We start from the raw sequence: 19,391 nt of genomic DNA, 5'->3' as shown, positions 1-19,391 counted from the left end.
CAATTCCCAGAATTCCTCAGCCCAATACTGGACTGAGCCAACCCCTTAATAAGCTAGAGACTCATCCAGGCAGCATATTTTAAAAGCCCTCCAAAACACAGATTATTTAAGCAGGCGATAACAAACATTCTGGCGAGAATTCTAGAAAACCAACAATGGAACATTAGCTCTAAAGACACTTATGGCAAGCTTAGTAAAGATCACACGTTATGAGCAACTTGGCATTAACTTTATTCTATCTTCAGTATAATTTTAAGTACATAAGAAAGATTTTTTCTTTATATTCCACAAGCCTCAGGAGAGAAGTAAGAGTCACAGGACAGTTTCAAAATAAAGAGTTGCATATCTTCTTGTTAAATTTTCAAGTGGAAAACTCAAAATGTGGCAAAAAACAAGGGGGGGCAGAAAGACTATCTGCATTACTACAGTTAGACAGGCAGCTCCCCGTGGTGGGTCATTACAGTACCATGCCTTCCACCTGGGTACAATCACCAGAGTGCTGGGTGACACAAAACCTTCTGCAGAGAAGCAACAGAGGGAGAGGGAGAGCTAGCTAAAGAGAGAGGGTTGCCTGAATGCTATGGGGTTATAATAAATGCCAGTGAGCAAAAAACACCATGGAATTGTGCTTGCAAACAAATACTTCTCTTGGAATGGAGAATTAATTCTGCCCTGGAGAATTAATTGGAATGGAGAGTTAATTCTGGGGGGGGAGGGGGGAACCCCACCTGATACAGATTCCGGGGGAAATAGTCCTGGAAGACTGAACAGTGTTCAGTTGTTCAAAAAGAGGCCTCTTGGGTACAATTTTCCCTTTGTAGGAGGGCTTGAATGGAAGGGGTCGAGGGGGCAGCTTTCAAACTGCTGGACAGGTGCCCAGGAAGGAGAATTCATTCCAATCTTGTGGCACCTGTACCCTGGGTGGGGGAGCAGTTTCCCCCCACATCATGGCACAACACAGAATTTACATGGACAACACAGGAAGGGGAAGAAAATAGGGGAGAAGGAATGTTACACATCCCATTTTCAGCCTTTGGTCCAGCAAAGCTATTTTCAGCATCTCTTGGTGAGATTAGTTGAACAGAAACAATTCCCTGGGATTTCCCCAATTTATGCCTGTCAAGCATACCTCATACATCTATTAAGGGGGGGGAGGGGAGGTACCATATCCCGATAGAAACTTGACCCCCTCCCCCAACGTTCCTCGTTTCAGTGACACTTCCTGGGTGCCTTCCTGCTTGACAGGACAGGTGTTGCCTGACCAACGGAGGGGGAGGGAGGGGAGTGAATGCCACACCTTCCTGCCAGTCAAGGGAGAGAATGGAATGAACCTGCCACCCTACCCCGAATCCCAGCCTGAGGTATTTTCAGTGAGGGGAGGGAGGCAGGACTTTGAGAAGACAGAAACAGACTGAGAGTTGGAAAAAAAAAATAATGGGACAAAGAATCTAAAAGCCGGCCCCCAGAAAGCAATTTTTTTTTTTTGTCCCACAGTGATGGTAGAGGAAGGGGAGGTCGTGAAACACCCGGCCATCTTATCCGGCGATTTCCGTCACCGTGGTGACCAACTTCTGCCCGTTCCACTGCGTCTTGAATTGTTCGGGGACAGGAAATTCATTCTGGGGAAACAAAACATAAGGCGCCATTGATTGGCATGTAGAAGATAGACATCTCTGGTGCTGAGGACCCCTCCATCTTCTGGGCATACGTTGCACCTTTCATAAATTTTGCAAGGTTCCTAATTTATCCAATTTATATGCCGCTTCCCATAGTCAATGAGCAGCTGGGCCGCCTGATATTTGGGGGAAGCCCAAAAACACTATTTCCCCCCCTTCATTATCAGTATTTGATGGCAGTGTGCGACAGAAGGCAAGTATTTTCAGCAGCTATCAGTGGTATTAATCTGCAGATCGGTCAGAGGAGGATAAAGCTGCAAAGAAACTTATGGGCACAGTATCTTCTACATCCCGAAGTACAGGCAGTTTCCAAGTTAAGTGAGTTTTATTCCTAGCTCTGCCTTTTGTATAAAGTCATTAAGTCACAGACTATAACATCCAGCCACTAAAGCGAACGCAAACCCTACTAGAACTGATGAAATTATGTAGTTTGGTAATGAAACGTCTGCAAGAAAACTAAACTTGGAGCACCGAGGGCCTCTCATTTTAACCTTGAGCTATTCTCTCGCAGCGATGCTCAACCTGTGGGTCGCGATCCCGTTGGGGGTCGAATGACGATTTGCCAGGGGTCGCCTAAGACCATCGGAAATATGGGAAGTATACTTGCGAGTCGAAGAATCGTGCTCCAATGGTTGACTCCACAAGCAATCACTCCCAATCGCTAGCCTAATCTGGCTTCAGGCGCAATAAACTTAACAGGGGAGGAGTCTCCGCTTTAATGCCTCCGTCCTCAAGGCAATCGCAAGCAGTTCAGATCAATAGCCAATACGGCTTCAGGCGCGATAAATTCAAAAAAACAGTTTGCCGCTTTTTTTCCCCTTCTGCGGCTGCTGAGGCGTGCTGAGATCGCTGCGAAAATAATTTTACAATTGGGGTCGCCACATCATAGGGAATTGTATTAATTGTATTGTATAAAGGTTGAGAACCACTTCTCTATCGGAACTCATACTTACGAACAGATTGCCTATTACCAAAAATGATGGATGACATTCTTCGTCCTTGAATTGACAAACTGCTGAAGTCACACGATGCTTTCATAAACCACTGAAAACAGGATATATCCTCAAAACACACAGCTTGGTACATCAGTTTGAGGAAGGACAATGTCATCTGCCATTTTTGGTAATAAAAGCCTATTATAGCTACAGGTTGTCCATTAAATCAGATGTTCTTAACTCAGGGACTTCCTATCTCTTTCAAGAACTGGATTTGAATACTCCTCGTGCTAGACTTCCTCAATCGGACACATTCTGGTTGTGCCATTTCTGGCTGGAATTTCTTGAACTTTACAGCTCCGCTCATTCTGAGGATGACCTAGGCTTCCCCAGCAACACAAAGCTGAGTCCTCGTCCCGATAAACCCCTTTTATTTAATTTACGGTGAATTCCTCTCCAGTAAAGTCTTTCCACTCCCACAGTTTTTCAAGATAGTTCACAATTACTGATATTTTTCAGACTCCACACTGTAACCGACAATACCTGGCAAGAAAGCAGGAACAGATCTTCATCCAAATGAACTGTCTCCTGCAAACTCCCCTCCCCTTCGCTCCTCTTTATTTCCTATGGGAGGGGCCATTCACCGTCCACCTGTGGCTTTACTCCTGAGTCGACCCTTGTTCCTTAGCTGTTCCCTTCTCCTGGCAGCTCTGTGCATGCGCACACTGGGAACAGGATCCAGCTGTTCATCTGCCTCACTGATGTCCGACTCCGAAGGCAACTGACAACTGTCAGATGGTCCTGGCCCCATCTCTGCCTCCGACGCAGAGCCCTTGTCGGAGCCTTCCCCAAACTCCAGGACTGGCCCATGTTCCTCCCCAACCTCCTCACTGTCTGAATCTGCTGCCAGATCCACTAGCCGCTGGCAGGCCACAACAGATGGTTACCCTCAAGCCAGTTAAAGTTTCGGTTTCTTTAATTTCCATCTCTTTGGCTGGGTTCATGCAGTAGATCAGTTATTAACCAACCATGACATGCTCACTTCAGATTATTTTTGGCAGCTGCTGCATGAACCTAAATCCGTAGGCTAGCTTTATGTTTTGCTCCGTTTGCAGGTTCAGAAACTGGATTAACTAAGCAGGTGCAGTAAGCTGTGTGACTATAGCTGGGGGCATTGACCTTTGCCAGTGAAAACCTGCTTCCCTTGTTAAAGAACCAAGAACATCTGCTCAGGAATGCAATTCTCTGAAACCATTATCTGCTTCAGCAAGAGAGGGGATGTTTCTATTATGAGTACAGGTAGCCCTCGATATACAACTGTTCACTTAGCAACCATTCACATTTACAGCCTACCTGAAAAGGGGGAATTCCAAAGTTAAGGTTTAAGGTTTATTAGATTTCTATACCGCCCTTCTCCCGAAGGACTCAGGGCGGTTCACAGCCAGCATAAAAACAGAATTCACAATCGTCATAAATAAATTAAAAACAATATAAAAATCTAATTAAATTTTGGCTAACAATTAAGAATCTTTAAAATCAACTAATAAAACCCCAATTAAAACACATTACACATTAGGCCAGCCCTGCGCGATGAAACAATAGGGTCTTGAGCCACTACCCTCCCCCACTAGCCACTACCCTCCCCCACTAGCCATGTGACCAAATTTCAGGCGCTCAGCCTTTATTGCCATCTGTAGCATCATGCTGTCGCGTGATCACATTTTACAATGGTTAAACATAACTATGCTGCTCCTTCTAGCAAACTACGGGTTTGCTTAATGACTGCCACAAAAAAAGGCTGCAAAATCAGGTCAGGCATGTGGCCAATCCATTTTACCATCGACACAACATAGAACTGTAATGGGCAGGCTCCATTACAGTCGTATGTCGAGGATTACCTATATCTCCCCCCCTTTCCAGCCTTACTGAACACCCCCCTTCTGAGTAATATGGAAAAGAACTTACAAAGTCACCGTTGTCTGTCGGGACAAGAACGTTCATCTCCGAGGACTTGGCACTAACAATCTCACAGTCTAGAGAGCCCTTGCTCAAGTAGACTTGACAACCGTCTGTCTTGTTGATGGAAATGGTTGGCACTTTACCCATTACCTAGTAAAAAAAAAAAAAAAAGACCATGGTGAGAAACAGCCAAGGGCTCCATCTCCTTCGTTAAGATTGGGCAGCGTTTTTTCTTCTTCTTTGGAAATCACATTTCCCCTCATGGTGCATTTAGAAGCTGGAAGGTGGGCAGGAGTAGAGCGACCAGCACGAAGAACAAACCCAAAGCCAGAAATTGAGATCCACTGGTCTCTTCTTCTGAACCTCGTTTTTACTCTCTCCCAAGAAGGGATGTATGGATTCCTAAAACCAAGAAGGGACGTGTGGATTCCTAAAACCAAGAAGGGACGTGTGAATTCCTAAAACCAAGAAGGGACGTATGGATTCCTAAAACCAAGAAGGGACGTGTGGATTCCTAAAACCAAGAAAGGACTTATGGATTCCTAAAACCAAGAAGGGGATTCCTAAAGGACTGCAGAAATTCGGTAAGGGTCACAGCTTGACCATTCCTTCCCTAAATATAAGATAGAAATGAAGGGCAGGAAGGTGAGCTACAGCATTTTCAGCTCCAAAGCTGGAAACTGTTTTTGAGATACCTGGTGGGAGGAAGTTACTGTCAAGATGAGTTGAACCAGGGACATTACCTGAATTTGAACATCACGGCTGTTGATTATCTCAACAATGCCCACCACATCATCAAATACTAGCCCAAGCTTCTTACAGTTATCTGCAAGAGACGGGGAGAGAGAGAGAAATGAGACTAGCATGGAACATTTCCTTTAAGAAGATAAACCTCAACATAGCTACGATTTATCGTTCGTTCTCTGATCGATCCTGGACAATCCAATATAAAAACTTCCCCCACAATTATCAAATGCAAGAGAAAGAAAACCAAACATACCACAATGCTGAGCGCACAGGTTTGAGTAAGGAAGTCTCCCTAGAATCAAACTCAACTACTGACTTCATGAAATACAATGTGTAGTTTTCCGGTCAGCAGCATGGAAGGGATTAGTAGTAGTTCCTTTCTTTCAGAGCACTGTTGCCCAGCCTAAAATATCGAGATTTCCTGCAGGTCTGAAATCATCTAAATCAAGAGTGTCCAACCTTGGTGGCTCAGGAATCCACAGGTCTTAACCAGTGGTGAAATCTTAAATTTTTTACTACCAGTTCATTGGGCGTGGCTTGGTGGGCATGGTGTGGCTTGGTAGGCGTGGCAGGGGAAGGATACTGCAAAATCCCCATTCCCTCCTCAATCCTGGGGGAAGGATATTGCAAAATCTCTATTCCTACCCCACTCTGGGGCCAGCCAGAGGTGGCATTTGCCGGTTCTCCAAACTGATCAAAATTTCCGCTACCGGTTCTCCAGAACCTATCAGAACCTGCTGGATTTCACCCCTGGTCTTAACATTGTCAAGGGTGGATATCCCTGATCTAAACGCTGCCATCTAGATGTCTGTTATAAAATCAGTACATTACATATCTGAGATCTTTCTACAGAAGTTAATTTCATCACAGAAGCATGCACATGAATTGACATGTGTGAACCAGTCCCCAAAGCAAGCTCTGCTTGGAGCCAAAATGGTCTTGGAGTTTAATGATTTTGTTTTCTATACTGTTTCCAGTTCAGACAGTTCAGACTTCCAAGTCATTTGTCATAGAAATTTGGTTTTCTATCCAACGTATCTTAAGGTAAAGGTAAATGTTCCCCTCGCACATATGTGCTAGTTGTTCCCAACTCTAGGGGGCGGTGCTCATCTCCGTTTCAAAGCCAAAGAGCCAGCGCTGTCCAAAGACGTCTCCGTGGTCATGTGGCCACCATGACTAAATGCCAAAAGCGCACGGATCGCTGTTACCTTCCCACCAAAGATGGTCCCTATTTTTCTACTTGCATTTTTTACATGCTTTCGAACTGCTAGGTTGGCAGAAGCTGGGACAAGTAACAGGAGCTCACTAGGGATTCTAACCGCTGAACCGCTGACCTTTCGATTGACAAGCTCAGCATTTTAGCCACTGCATCCCTCAAAGTATCTTTGAAGGTCCTAATTCCACCACTTAATCCTCAATTCAGCAACTCAGATAGTGTCATCGACGCAATGAACACAAACTTAGGCAAGCTCCAGGAGACAGTGGAGGGCAGAGGCTGGGGGCTGATACGCTATGGCCCCTGGGGTTGCAAAGAATCGGATGCAACTTTGTGACTGAACAAACAACAACAAACAAAGAAGAGGCGTGAACTTACCCAGTGTGATGGAGTTGATCTTCCCTTGGATACGGAGTGTACTGTTCACACATTTGTAGACATAGGCCACCTGCTTCAACTCCGTGTCGCTGATCACCAAGTTGGAGGCGTTCTCTTGGTTCTCCTAAAGGGGGACGAGCAGCTGCTATTATTCCAAGATTCCTCCCCTTCTCTAGATGCAAACCGGAGCAGCAGAAACGATGACAAATTACACACAAAGAACTCACCCACAGGCTGGGGCGAGGGCTCCACCACGTGCACTTGACTAAATGGGCATCGGGCGAAGAGCTCTGAGCTGGATTGCAGATAGTAACTCACTGGGAGAGAGGCACAGAACCCACGTGCTTATCTCATGGCAATTCTTAATGGGGCAAAACCCAGGCCAGGATAATTTAATCTATATTTAATTTTATCAGGTAGTCCTTGACTTAACAACCGTAACTGAGCCCAGAATTACGGTCATATCATGGTAGTCATAAAGTGGGTCACTATGTGAACATGCCCATTTTTTTTTTTGCGGAGGTTGCTAAGTGAACACCATGGTCATTAAAGGAGTCCGTTTCCTCCAAGGGGTGTTTTTCACCAGAGGTCGATTGTAACTTTGAACGATTGCTAAGTGAGGACTACCTGTGGTTAAATTTCCAGGTAACTGAGGTTTTGTCCTGGCTCTACCTCCTCCTATTAGAAAGGGGGCTGCCCCACCCGACGTGCCTCTTGAAGGCCAAGGGCTTGGAAACAAAGGAGGCACCACCTCAAGGCAATGCACGCTTTTTTGTAGCGACACAATTTATACACTCCCATGCGAGCAAGCAAAGCGATTTCCCAGATTCCTGTCTGGTAGACTCTTTTAAGCCGAGGAGGTTCTCTGGCAAAGAATCAGCCTGCCAAAGTGAAACTCATGCTCTCGTTACCTCTCGCCTGGACTACTGCAATGCTCTCTACATGGGGCTCCCCTTGAAGAGCACCCGGAGACTTCAGCTAGTTCAGAACGCGGCTGCGCGGGTTATTGAGGGAGCGTCTCGGAGCTCCCACATAACACCTATCCTGCGCAGACTGCACTGGCTACCTGTTGTTTTCCGGGTGCGCTTCAAGGTATTGGTTACCACCTTTAAAGCGCTCCATGGCTTAGGACCGGGCTATCTACGGGACCGCCTACTGCCGGCTTCTATCTCCCATCGTCCGGTACGCTCCCACAGAGAGGGACTCCTCAGGGTGCCGTCAGCCAAACAGTGTCGACTGGCGGCCCCCAGGGGGAGGGCCTTCTCTGTGGGAGCTCCGACCCTGTGGAACGAACTTCCCCTCGGACTTCGACAATTACCTGACCTTAGGACCTTTCGCCGCAAACTTAAAACTTATTTATTTCGTATGGCTGGACTAGCCTGATTTTTATTTTTATTGGATGGGTTTTTAAAATTTTGTTATTTTACGGGGGAGTACGTTTTTTAACATTTTGGGCATTTAAATTAGTTTTTTTTAAGGGATGTTTTTAATTATTGTGTGTATTTATATTTTATCTGCCTGTTCACCGCCCTGAGTCCTTTGGGAGAAGGGCGGTATACAAATTAAAATATTATTATTATTATTATTATTATTAAACGCTGCGGACTCACCACTCTCCATTTCTTGCCTTCTAACTCCAGCATGGGAGGCTCCTTCTTGGCAGGCAATTTGGAGGAAACCTTGACGGTGCAGGCGGGCTTGGCAACGGTGAACGGTTTGGGTCCCGTTCGTACAGGACCCCCTTGGCTTTTCAGCGACGGGTTTTTGTGGGTCTTCATCTCATCGGACACGTGTTTCAAGCCTAGGCGGGGAAAGCATCGTTGGCAGGGTTCATACCTTTTGCTGACCCGTTATTGCGCTGTGTTGTCTTGGGAACTCAAAACACTTGACCAAATGGCCTGCCTTATGCAGGTAGTCCTCGACGTACGACCACAATTCAGCCCAAAATTACCATTTTGAAGCTGAGTTGAGTTATGCCCCGTTTGACAACCTTCCTCGTCACATTGGTTAAGTTGAATCACTGCAGTCGTTAAGCGAGTCACACGGCTGTTAAGTGAATCTGGCTTCCCCATTGACTTTGCCGGTCAGAAGGTTGCAAAAGGGGATCACATGACGCCGGGACACTGCATCAATACGGGTCAGTTGCCGAGTGCCTGAATTTGTACCTTGATGAAGGTATCTTTTCTTTTATGTACACTGAGAGCATAAGCACCAAGACAAATTCCTTGTGTGTCCAATCACACTTGGCCAATAAAATTCTATTCTATTCTATTCTATTCTATTTTGATCACGTGACCATGGAGATGCTGCAACGGACTTGTGAAAAACGTCCAAGTCACTTTTTTCAGTGCTGTTGTAACTCTGAACGGTAAACTAAACAAATGGTTGCAAGTTGAGGACTACCTATGTCGAAACCACTCTCTTATTCACTGAGTTCTGGCAAGGATAAGGCAAGACAATGCACAGCCCATTGCAATGAGGAAATCCAGTGCAAGTTTAATGCAACAGACCTGTTGCCGTGAGCCATCCAGAAAAGCCATACAAATCTCTTCAATAAACGGAAAGTCCAGTTTTGAGGTGGTGTATTCAGAAAACCAAGCAAAGATGATATGAAAAAATAAATACCGTATTTTTCGGAGTATAAGACACACCTTAGTTTTTGGGGAGGAAAATAAGAAAAAAGATGATTGGCAGATGGTTTGGCCTCCCGGAATACCCCCAATCAGCTGTTCCCAGAGGTGAATTTTAGCAACAGGTTCCTTGGTTGTGAGCTCTGTGCCTTGCTTTTTATTTTTATTTTTTTCCTGCCTCTGAAACTCTGTTTCAGAAAAAAAAAAAAACTGCCTCTGAAAGCCTCCAGAACTTCAGAAAAAAAGCCTCTAAAGCTCTGTTTGGAGGCTTCTTTTCTGAAGCTCTGTTTGGGAGCTTCTTTTCTGAAGCTTCTTTCAGCCTCTGAAACCTCCCTTTGAGAAGCTTTGTGGGTTACATTCGGAGTATATTTTACCCCTTTCTTTTGGGGGGTAAAAAGTTGCGTTTTATACTCCGAAAAATATGATAGCTCTGCTTAACGCAAGAAAAAGGAATGAAAACAACCTGAAGTTCTGGGGTGCAGAATTCCAAAGATGCAAGCAACAACTCAAATTATTTCTACTGGTCATGTTACCATGGCTGCAGGTTTGGGGAAATGTAACTCTCTAGTTTCATTATTTCCTCAAAAGGCTGTGCAAGCACAGAACGAGTTAAATTTCAACTTAATCTGCTCTTTCTAAGTCCTTGCAATTCTGAGGCCAAGTTACTGTTCAAAAAAAAAAAGACATTACTTTGCTTTCGGTTGTAAACATCCAAGTTGCTGCTATCTTTAGCCCCACCAACCATCTGTCCACATAAGAGAATTAACATTTGAGACAGTTGGCAACCTGTTTAAACAAGCAAAACGGGGTTATGGAATGCAGCAAAAACTGCACCCTGCTGAAACTCTTATCCTCTGGACTAATCCTCTGCATAGAAGACTGAAGAACAATTCCATCCATCCATGCCATTCCACTCTTTTTTTTTTTTTTTTGGAAATTTTTAAAAAAAACGCATCAAGAATTTAGCTAGCTTCCAGAATCGCGGCTAGCTCACATGTGGCTGAATTAATTAATCCACCTACCAGAAGTGATGGCTTCTCCCTGGTTGATCTGAGCAAAAAGCGCCGAGCGGGAGGTAGAGGAATCTGAACCAGAATTTGGGGAGGCGGGTGCTGGAGGGGGAGGCGGGCCAGGGGGAGGAGGTGGTGGGCCACCACAAGCAGGAGCCCGAGATCCATTCGCCGCATCAGTTGGCTGAGGTCCCTGGAAGGATTGTGGGGGGGAGAAAAGAACATCCAATTAGGCTATTTGACAAAACAGACAAATGAAAATATCCCAAGGAAGCACCTGGAATATGGATGTGCAGGTTGCACTCACCGTTTTGCTCCAGGTGAGTCCAGTGGTATGGTACTGCTTGATGTACGCCTGCAGCTCAGTCCAGATACTGAGATAAGTCTTCACCCAGTCCACGTGCTTCTTATCGCTAGAGAAGGAAGACCCAGACAACCTAATTGGGCTGGGCCATCTGAAATTCTGCTGATAACAGGGGGCCCAGTTTACCACCTCCATTTTACAGATAGAACTGCTTGGTAAAGTGCTTTTTGGTAGGAGAAGCAAACTAACTTTCCCAAAGGTGCTTTTTTCCAAGAGGCAACTGGACTTTCTGGTTTTCCTTTGAAGACGTTTCACTTCTTGGATGAGAAGCAAAACGTCTTCAAAGAAAAACCAGAAAGTCCAGTTGCCTCTTGGGGAAAAAAAAAAAAAAAAAGCACCCTTGGGACAACCGTGATTTGTATGACTGAGAATCTTCAAAGACATCAACCCAACTTTCGGTACTGAATTATCTAAGAGAATTTCCTTTTCATATCTCTCGGCCCACACCCTGCCTCCCCATATCTTTCATGAAGAGGTTTAGTTTTTGCCATGCAATTTTCCTAAAACTATTTTTTGGGGGGCTTTCCTCATTCCGACTACAGGCTGTCTTTCATAGTACAATGCCCAGTTTATGAAACCTAGTATTATATTTTATTATATTTGTCTCATTCGTCATTTTTAGGCTTCAGCTTCGTCGAAAAGTCGCCAAGACACTTCCAATGTTACACGGGAGAAAACCCGAACAACCAAAGACCTACCTACAAACACCTGTGAAAACCTCAGAAAACAAATATATATATATATATGTGTGTGTGTGTGTGTGTGTGTGTAGGTCTTTGGTTATTCGGGTTTTCTCCCGCGTAAAATTAATATTAGAATTAATAATTAATTAGAATACAATAGAATTTTTATTGGCCAAGTGTGATTGGACACACAAGGAATTTGTCTTGGTGCATATGCTCTCAGTGTACATAAAAGAAAAGATACGTTCGTCAAGGTACAACATTTACAACACAATTGACGGTCAATATATCAATATAAATCATAAGGATTGCCAGCAACAAGTTACAGTCATACAGTCATAAGTGGAAAGAGATTGGTGATGGGAACGATGAGAAGATTAATAGTAGTGCAGATTTAGTAAATAGTTTGACAGTGTTGAGGGAATTATTTGTTTAGCAGAGTGATGGCCTTCAGGAAAAAACTCTTCTTGTGTCTAGTTGTTCTGGTGTGCAGTGCTCTATAGCGTCGTTTTGAGGGTAGGAGTTGAAACAGATTATGTCCAGGATGCGAGGGATTATATAATTATAGATTATTATATAATCTGGAATAAATGGTATAAATGGCTTGAGTCTAGAAAAAATAAAGGGAAGAAACTAGAACGTACAGAATTGTATTAGAAATGTATAATATGTAAATAATAAATATATAAGAATCTAGAAAAGTAAAGCTATTAGTATTAGATAATTTATAAAGAAAAGGGATAAGAAAGAAAATAAAATAACAAATGTGATTTGTGGGGAAAGGTATAAAAGCGAAAGACCACTAAGGAATGCTGTTTAGAAATAGGAAAGAAAAAAAAATGAAACCTAGTAAGATATCAATGCTCCCGTTGCATGATATGAAATTCCATCCAATGAGGATTTATTGACAAGTCTTGCCTTTGCTCTTTAGATGTATATTGGTTTCTTGCCATTGGGTAACAGGTAATCCTCAACTTATGACCAGCTACTTAACAACCATTCAAAGTTACGACATAACCTTGACTCTGCTCCAAAGGCCACACCCCGTGGCCATGTGACTATTTCGGTTGCTTGGCAACCAGGCCACATTTACCACAGTACGTGGCATCCTGCAGTCATGTGATCATGATTTATATTTTTGCCAAACACTGGCATTTGCTTCTGTTTTTTGGCAAAAATGCTCCATATCAAACAATGGGCTTGCTTAACAACCACCGCAAAAAAGGTCATTAAAATGGATCTGGTCACATAGTGACACGTTATGTCCATCATGACTTAAAACTGTAATGAGCAGGCTCTGTTATGGTCATAAGTCGAGGACTACCTGTATTATGTATTCCTACTCACCCAGAGATCAACTAGTAAAACTTTATAGTTAATTTTTAAAAGAATATAGTGGGAAGTGCTTCTTATGTAGCACTATATCCACAGTTACTTCCTGTGAGAAACAGAATACTTGCGTCTTTCTGAAATAAAACGTACACATCTTTATATTCTTTAAGGACTCGATTGCTGTAAAACATGGCGGCATCTGTCATTTCCTTCACGTAAGGGCCTGGCTTGGGGGCCTAGGAGAAAAGAAAACAACACAGAAAATAAGCCTTTCACCTCAGCAGGAAAACCAAAGCAATGTCATTTTTAAAAACCAACCATTGTAATTTAACTAATTTATTGCCAAAGGCCAGAAAAATGGTGCACAAGAAGCAATTTATAGAAGAATATTGATAACATTCCAATTGCAATACTAGGTGTGCAAATTCAGCATCCTTTAACTAGCACAGAATTAATTCAGGCCTTTCTAACAACAATAAAAGAATTGAGTAAAATTTTGCTACTTTCCTGGAAATTTTAGTGGGAAATTCAACAAGAACCTTGAGTTTTGGACCAGCCTGCGTGATGAGTAGGAAGAGGAATTATGAGCTCTGTACATCAAAGATTATAAAGGGAGCAGTGAAGTAACTCTGAAGTCAGACCACACAGAAATATTCTGCTTAAGAGTGTTGCCTCTCTTCTCCGTCAGCATTCAAGACTGCCAATGCGAATACGAACAATCATCCTTGAGAAGCTCGGAGCAACTTTGCATGGAGAAGTTTTTGTTTCCAAATCTAACTTACCATGGCGACCCAGCCTAGTGCAGGGATGCTTTCGCTAACTGTCGAGAGGTGGTTGAAGAATTTGCTGCCACGGTTCTTCTCCCTGAAGTTCTGGACCACTTGGATCTGGTCCGATATTGGCTTCAACACGACGGAGAAGTTACTCTGCAGTTGCAAAATTAGGGAAACCAAGAAGTGAATTATTTATGCACCCAAATCCTCTTGCTGTTGAGGGTTCTCCTTGATCATAATTTGAGACTGCCTATTCCCATTGATGTTGCTCTTCTTATGTCCCGGGATTAAGCATGTAGATAGAAAATATTCGTATCGTATTTTTAATTCTGCCTTTTGCAATCAATGGTGTAAAGTTCTCCTCCCATCTATCATCCACCTTCTAATTAAACCAGGGCCAGCTCATGCGTAATGCTGAACTGTGGTCTATTGACCCACAATGTCTAGATTTACTATCATGCTAAACCTTGGTTTGTTTTAACAACAGTCCTTTGAAAAAAAAGAAAGGCTCGGTTCGTGGATTGTACTAAGACATCAATCAAGCGGCAATGATTTATGTTTTAGTTTCCGGTACAGACAGTTCTTGACTTACGACCACAGCTGAGTCCAAAATTTCTATGGTTAGGCAAGAGAGTTGTTAAGTGAGTTTTGCCTAAATTTTATGATCTTTTTTTGCTGCATCAAGTGAACCATGCCATGCTGGCGCAGAGGTTGGAATGCAGCATTGCAGGCTAACTCACGGCTCATTCCAGGAGTTCGATACTGACATGGCTCAAGGCTGACTCAGCCTTCCATCCTTCCATGATCGGCAAAATGAGGACCCAGATTGTTGGGGGGCAATAGGCTGACTCTGTAAACCGCTTAGAAGGGGGCTGTCAAGCACTGTGAAGCGGTATATAAGTCTAAGTGCTATTGCTATTGAGCAAATCTGGCTTCCCCCATTGACTTTGCTTGTTGGAAGCCGGCTGGGAAGGTTGCAGATGGTAATCAGGTGACCCTGGGACAGTGAAACGGTCCTAAACACACCCCAAGTGTGTTTTGATCATTGTGACCCACAAGAATGCTGCAACAATCATAAGAGTGAAAAATGGTCATTAGCCATTTTTTCCCGTGCCGCTGTAACTTCAAGCGGTTGCTAAGCAAATGGCTGTAAGTCAAGGACTATGTGTCCTGCAACCCTCCATCGCCAGGTAGAACCTGCAGTTATAGAACAGGAGTGCAAAGGAGGGTCTTCCTACTGTTTTCTGCATGCTGTATGGCAGCGTTTCCCAACCTCACCAAAAACTACAATTTCCCAGTCAGCATGCCTAGAGTGGAAATCCACGCATCTTAAAGCTGCTGAGGTTGGGAAACACTGCTGTATAATACAGATGTTTCTTCCCCGTGAGGTTCATCTGTTTGGAGGGGTAGCCTTTCCTGGGCACACCGTATGCACTAGGAGAGACTTTAAAATGCTCAAGGCAAGACAATCTTTTTAAAAATGCAAGTCGCTACACTTCCTCAAGAGCTCTGGGCTAAACCTCCCTCTAATCAGAAAGAATGCCAAGAACTACAAAAACATTGAGGAGGGAGTTTTTCTGAGGGAAAAAAAAGTCTTAGTTCAAGCTTTTAATGAAGCCTATCCTGGAAGCTTTTAGGGCAGTCTGAAAAACTCAACACAATCCTCTCGATGGTACACCATGGACTCAAAATGAGAGAATTTGGGGAACTTGTTATGTTCTTATGTATTCTTAAGCTAGCTCAGAGGTCTTCAAACTAGGCAGCTTTAAGACTTGTGGACTTCCGCTCCCAGGTCCACAAGTCTTAAAGCTGCCAAGTTTGAAGACCTCTGAGCTAGATTTTGAGGTCAGCAAGCTGTTCAGATCAGAGAAAAGTGAACTTTGTCAACTTACTGATCTACCCATCACACCTAACACCACTATTTGGTGAGGCATGGTTTAGTTTTTCTGAACAGTGGCTTTTGGGAAACGGTATTTATTTCAAAGATGACTCTGCTCAGAAGATTCCATGTTCACATGCAAATATCCTTGAGAAAAAAGAATCCAATTCTTTAACTATTTACTCAGTTTATTCATTTATTTGACTTATATCTCATCTTTATTATTTTTTATAAACAACTAAAGGTGGAGCATAGATCTAATTCTCTTCTCCTATTTTCTTCACAAGAATCCTTTGAGTTGGATTTGGATAAGAGAGGGGGATTGGCTCAAAGTCACCCAGCTAGCTTTCATGCCTAAAGTGGGACTAGAGTTCGTTGTCTCCTGGTCACTAGTCCAAAATCACCCTGCTGGCTTTCATGCCTAAAGCAGGATTAGAACTCACAATTTCCTGCTTTCTAGCCTGGTGCCCTAACTACTAGAGCACGGGTCAGCAACCTGCAGCTCTGGAGCCGCATGTGGCTCTTTCACCCTGTCATGTCCCACTCCTCCGCTGACGGCCGGGTCAGGGAAATCTGAATCAGGCGTGCCTCTGCAGCTCTGCCAAAGTCCTAGCAAAGTCCTCAGGGCAGGCAGGAGATCAGAAAGTGACTTCAGCAAGATATGTTCGACTTTGCCTGACTCAGAGAATGCCAGAAAGCAGGTCCTTTATATAGGCCATGGGGTGTGGCTCCATGACTCAGCACTTATCCAGGCCTGCCCCTCCCTTCCTTCTGACGCCGCCGCCTATCAATTCTTCTGAAGCGAGGGTCACTCCAGTCGGCAGCTGTTGGTAATTGACCTCCCTCAGGCTCACATGCTGTGGGGGAGGGGGAGGGGTCTAGTTGCTCCGTTTGCCTGGGCATGGAGCCAGAGCTGGGGGCTAGAGGTACTTCTTCCTCCTCAGCCTGTCTGGGCATGGAGCCAGGGCTGGGGCCGGGAGGCATACTAGGACATTCCTCAGCGTTCGGAAGCAGATAAGAAGGCCCCGGCTGCGGTGAGAGTGGGCAAGACACAACACACCCCTCTGCTGCGGCTCCCTGTCACTCAAAATATGCATCACAACCGGCAATGTGTGAAACCCATCGGCACACAATTTATTGAGCTTTTCAACCTCCAGTATGCCAACCATGGATAAATCCAAGAAAAGTTTCAGAAGGAAACAGAACATTCAATTCGACTACAGATGCTAGTTTTGTGGCTGTTCAAGAAATAGTCAGGCACGGGAAGGGTTTTGTGGCTCCTGGTGTTTGTTTGTTTTTCTGTGGGAAACGGGTCCAAATGGCTCTTCGGGTGTTTAAGGTTGCAGACCCCTAGACTAGAGCAACATCACTATAATTCTAAAGGTTTTTCTCCACTTACTGCTATGGGTTGCTGGCACTGGGAGGCTGTCACCAGGAGAGTTCTCTCGGTCATCAATCCAGCATGGACCATCTCAGCCTGAAAGAGAAAGAGAAACAGACAATGGATTAGCAGCAACGATTGTTTGGCAAAATTGAATTCCAAGAACGACTGACTGTAAAACAGGTTATATACATCGTTTCTTACATTTACACACTGCTTTTCATTATTCAAAAACCAAAGGTCATTTAAACAATGAAACAAAAAAAATTACATTAAAACAACAGCCTCCACACAATAGCCTTAAGAAAGTTTGCAGGGATGGCTAACGTAAGTCAAAGCCAAAGGCCTTGAAATGCTGATCCCATTCAGCATGGAGCAAACTATCACGTGACTAAGATTTATATTGCATATTGCAATATAAGTCAAGCCATATTAATAAAGGCTTGAAGACTTGCTGGAAAAGGAGAGGAAAGGAAAAATGGGCTTAGCAAGAGAAAAAGTGGAAGAGAGAAGATTTAAAAACTAATATATTGTGACCGTGTATCTAATTTCATAGGGGATGGGCCCATGTTTGTTTTAAGAAAATTGGGAGTTAAAGGTTCTTTTTTTCCATTTTCTATTTCTATTCTTTTTGTGTCTTTTATCTGATTTTAGTTTGCATTATTGTTTAGTATTGTCTAATAACGGGTATTGTCGTGTCCCACTCCTCCGCTGACGGCCGGGTCGGGGAAGTCCGTATCAAGCGTGCCTCTGCAGCTCTGCCAAAGTCCTATCAAAGTTCTCAAGGCAGGCAGGAGACCAGAAAGTGACTTCAGCAATCCAAGTTAGACTTTGCCTGACTCAGAGAATGCCAGAAAGCAGATCCTTTATATAGGCCATGGGGTGTGGCTCCATGACTCAGCACTTATCCAGGCCTGCCCCTCCCTTCCTTTTGGTGACGTCGCCTCTCCATTCTCCGGAAGCGTGGATCTATCCATTGCATCATTTCGTCTCCAGCTGTTGGTAATCTTAGCTCATGACTGGTTTCACATTCTTCAGGCTCACATGCTGTGGGGGAGGGGTCTAGTTGCTCCGTTTGCCTGGGCATGGTGCCAGGACTGGGGGCTGAAGGCACGTCAGGCCCTTCGTCTTGCTTGGCCTGTCCGGGCGTGGTGCCAGGGCTGGGGGCATTCCAGGACATTCTTCCGAACTATCAACCTCCGGCAGGAGATAAGAGGGGCCCGGCTGCGTCGGGGGAGTGAGCAAGACACAACAGGTATTTTTAAAACACCAATATATTGTGGACTTCTCTGAGCTTGTTTGCTTGCAGATCTTTCATTAACTAACTAGGCGACATTACAAGTGTTGCTGAGGAACCCCACAATTCAATCTGGAACTACATCTTTCTCTTCTAATGAAAGATAATATTTTCTGCAATTCCTCCTAAAGCCTGGACAGAGATATTTTAGAAATAGGTCAGAGCTGGTGTAATATGCCGGAATAACTGTAGAAAAGGAAGGAAATTTAGTTTCAATCTCACTTCGGGGGAGGAAAAAAAACCCAATCCTTTGAGTAGTCTCAGTGCTCCTTGCCCCACTTAAAAACCACTTAGTATCTTATTTTATAGGGCCACCCTAAGAATTTCTGTGGAAATATCCCCATTCTCCTGTCAGTGCAGGTATCTAGAAAACACAACAGCCAGTAGTTCAAGAGAAGTAGGTAGTATCCTTTTGCACAAAAACAATACCCATGAAAAATAATACAGGCCAAGTTCCTATTTTTAAGTCAAACTTGTTCCTCGGTAAATTGAATTTTCTATTCTGGAGAGATCTGAAGGTGGCATGCCAAAATAACTGCAGTCTTCAGAATCTAAACATTGTTTTTCCCCCCTTTGGCAGTCTCTGGCCACCAAAGTTTTAGGACTGCTAAAGTATTGCCAACAACCCCCCCTCCTCAAATTGTATGAATGGGGTCTACATGGTCTCCCTTCACCATTTATTGTGTGAGCTTCATCATACCACCTCTCAGTTTTTGGGCAAAACGCCCGTTAGCTTCAATTGATTGCCTGCCAAAGATAGCAGGGGTGGGTGTATTTATGTCCACTCAAAATAGGAAACAGGAAGGAAGCATGAATCATACGTGTTTTTGGACTTCGCTGCCAATTTCTCTGCTGATCTTCATGTATGCAGCCACTGGACCTGCCAAGAGCTCATCAAAAGCTTGCACAAACTCAGCAACTCCTGCAGAAGGAAAAGAAGCAAATGAGAACTCGTAGCCAAGGCCTTTTGCATCATTGAACCTGCAGTAAGATTTGGAGCTGCGTTAGTGCCATAGGTACAATCTCCAAGAGGGGCTTCAATGTGTAAAAATGCAGCAACTCCCTTTAAAAGCAGCTGTCTCTTTCCCAGGTTCATTTTTATTTATTTATTATTTTAAAGTCCTTCTCCCA

At 44.1% G+C, this 19,391-nt stretch overlaps 1 protein-coding gene across 5 annotated transcripts in view; it reads right to left on the bottom strand.

Moving 5' to 3' along the window:
* Positions 1–207: 207 nt before the first annotated feature.
* CAP1 (cyclase associated actin cytoskeleton regulatory protein 1) overlaps positions 208–19,391 on the bottom strand; it is a 32,650-nt gene continuing 13,466 nt past the window's right edge. For all 5 annotated transcript variants that reach the window (XM_058195307.1, XM_058195308.1, XM_058195309.1 and 2 more), the window contains 11 exons: positions 19,082–19,182; positions 16,982–17,059; positions 13,713–13,856; positions 13,081–13,166; positions 10,859–10,964; positions 10,564–10,744; positions 8,522–8,712; positions 6,912–7,035; positions 5,314–5,396; positions 4,577–4,720; positions 208–1,619 (listed from right to left, as the gene is read on the bottom strand). In XM_058195307.1, the coding sequence (XP_058051290.1) occupies positions 1,536–1,619; positions 4,577–4,720; positions 5,314–5,396; positions 6,912–7,035; positions 8,522–8,712; positions 10,564–10,744; positions 10,859–10,964; positions 13,081–13,166; positions 13,713–13,856; positions 16,982–17,059; positions 19,082–19,182 (1,322 nt within the window). In that variant the 3' untranslated portion in view covers positions 208–1,535. The remainder of the gene's footprint in view (positions 1,620–4,576; positions 4,721–5,313; positions 5,397–6,911; positions 7,036–8,521; positions 8,713–10,563; positions 10,745–10,858; positions 10,965–13,080; positions 13,167–13,712; positions 13,857–16,981; positions 17,060–19,081; positions 19,183–19,391) is intronic.

The sequence above is a fragment of the Ahaetulla prasina genome, chromosome 10 (genome assembly GCF_028640845.1).
Source record: "Ahaetulla prasina isolate Xishuangbanna chromosome 10, ASM2864084v1, whole genome shotgun sequence".
NCBI lineage: Eukaryota > Metazoa > Chordata > Lepidosauria > Squamata > Colubridae > Ahaetulla > Ahaetulla prasina.
The sequence above is the reverse complement of the archived record's forward strand: the minus strand, read 5'-3'. Positions and strand labels throughout refer to the sequence as shown.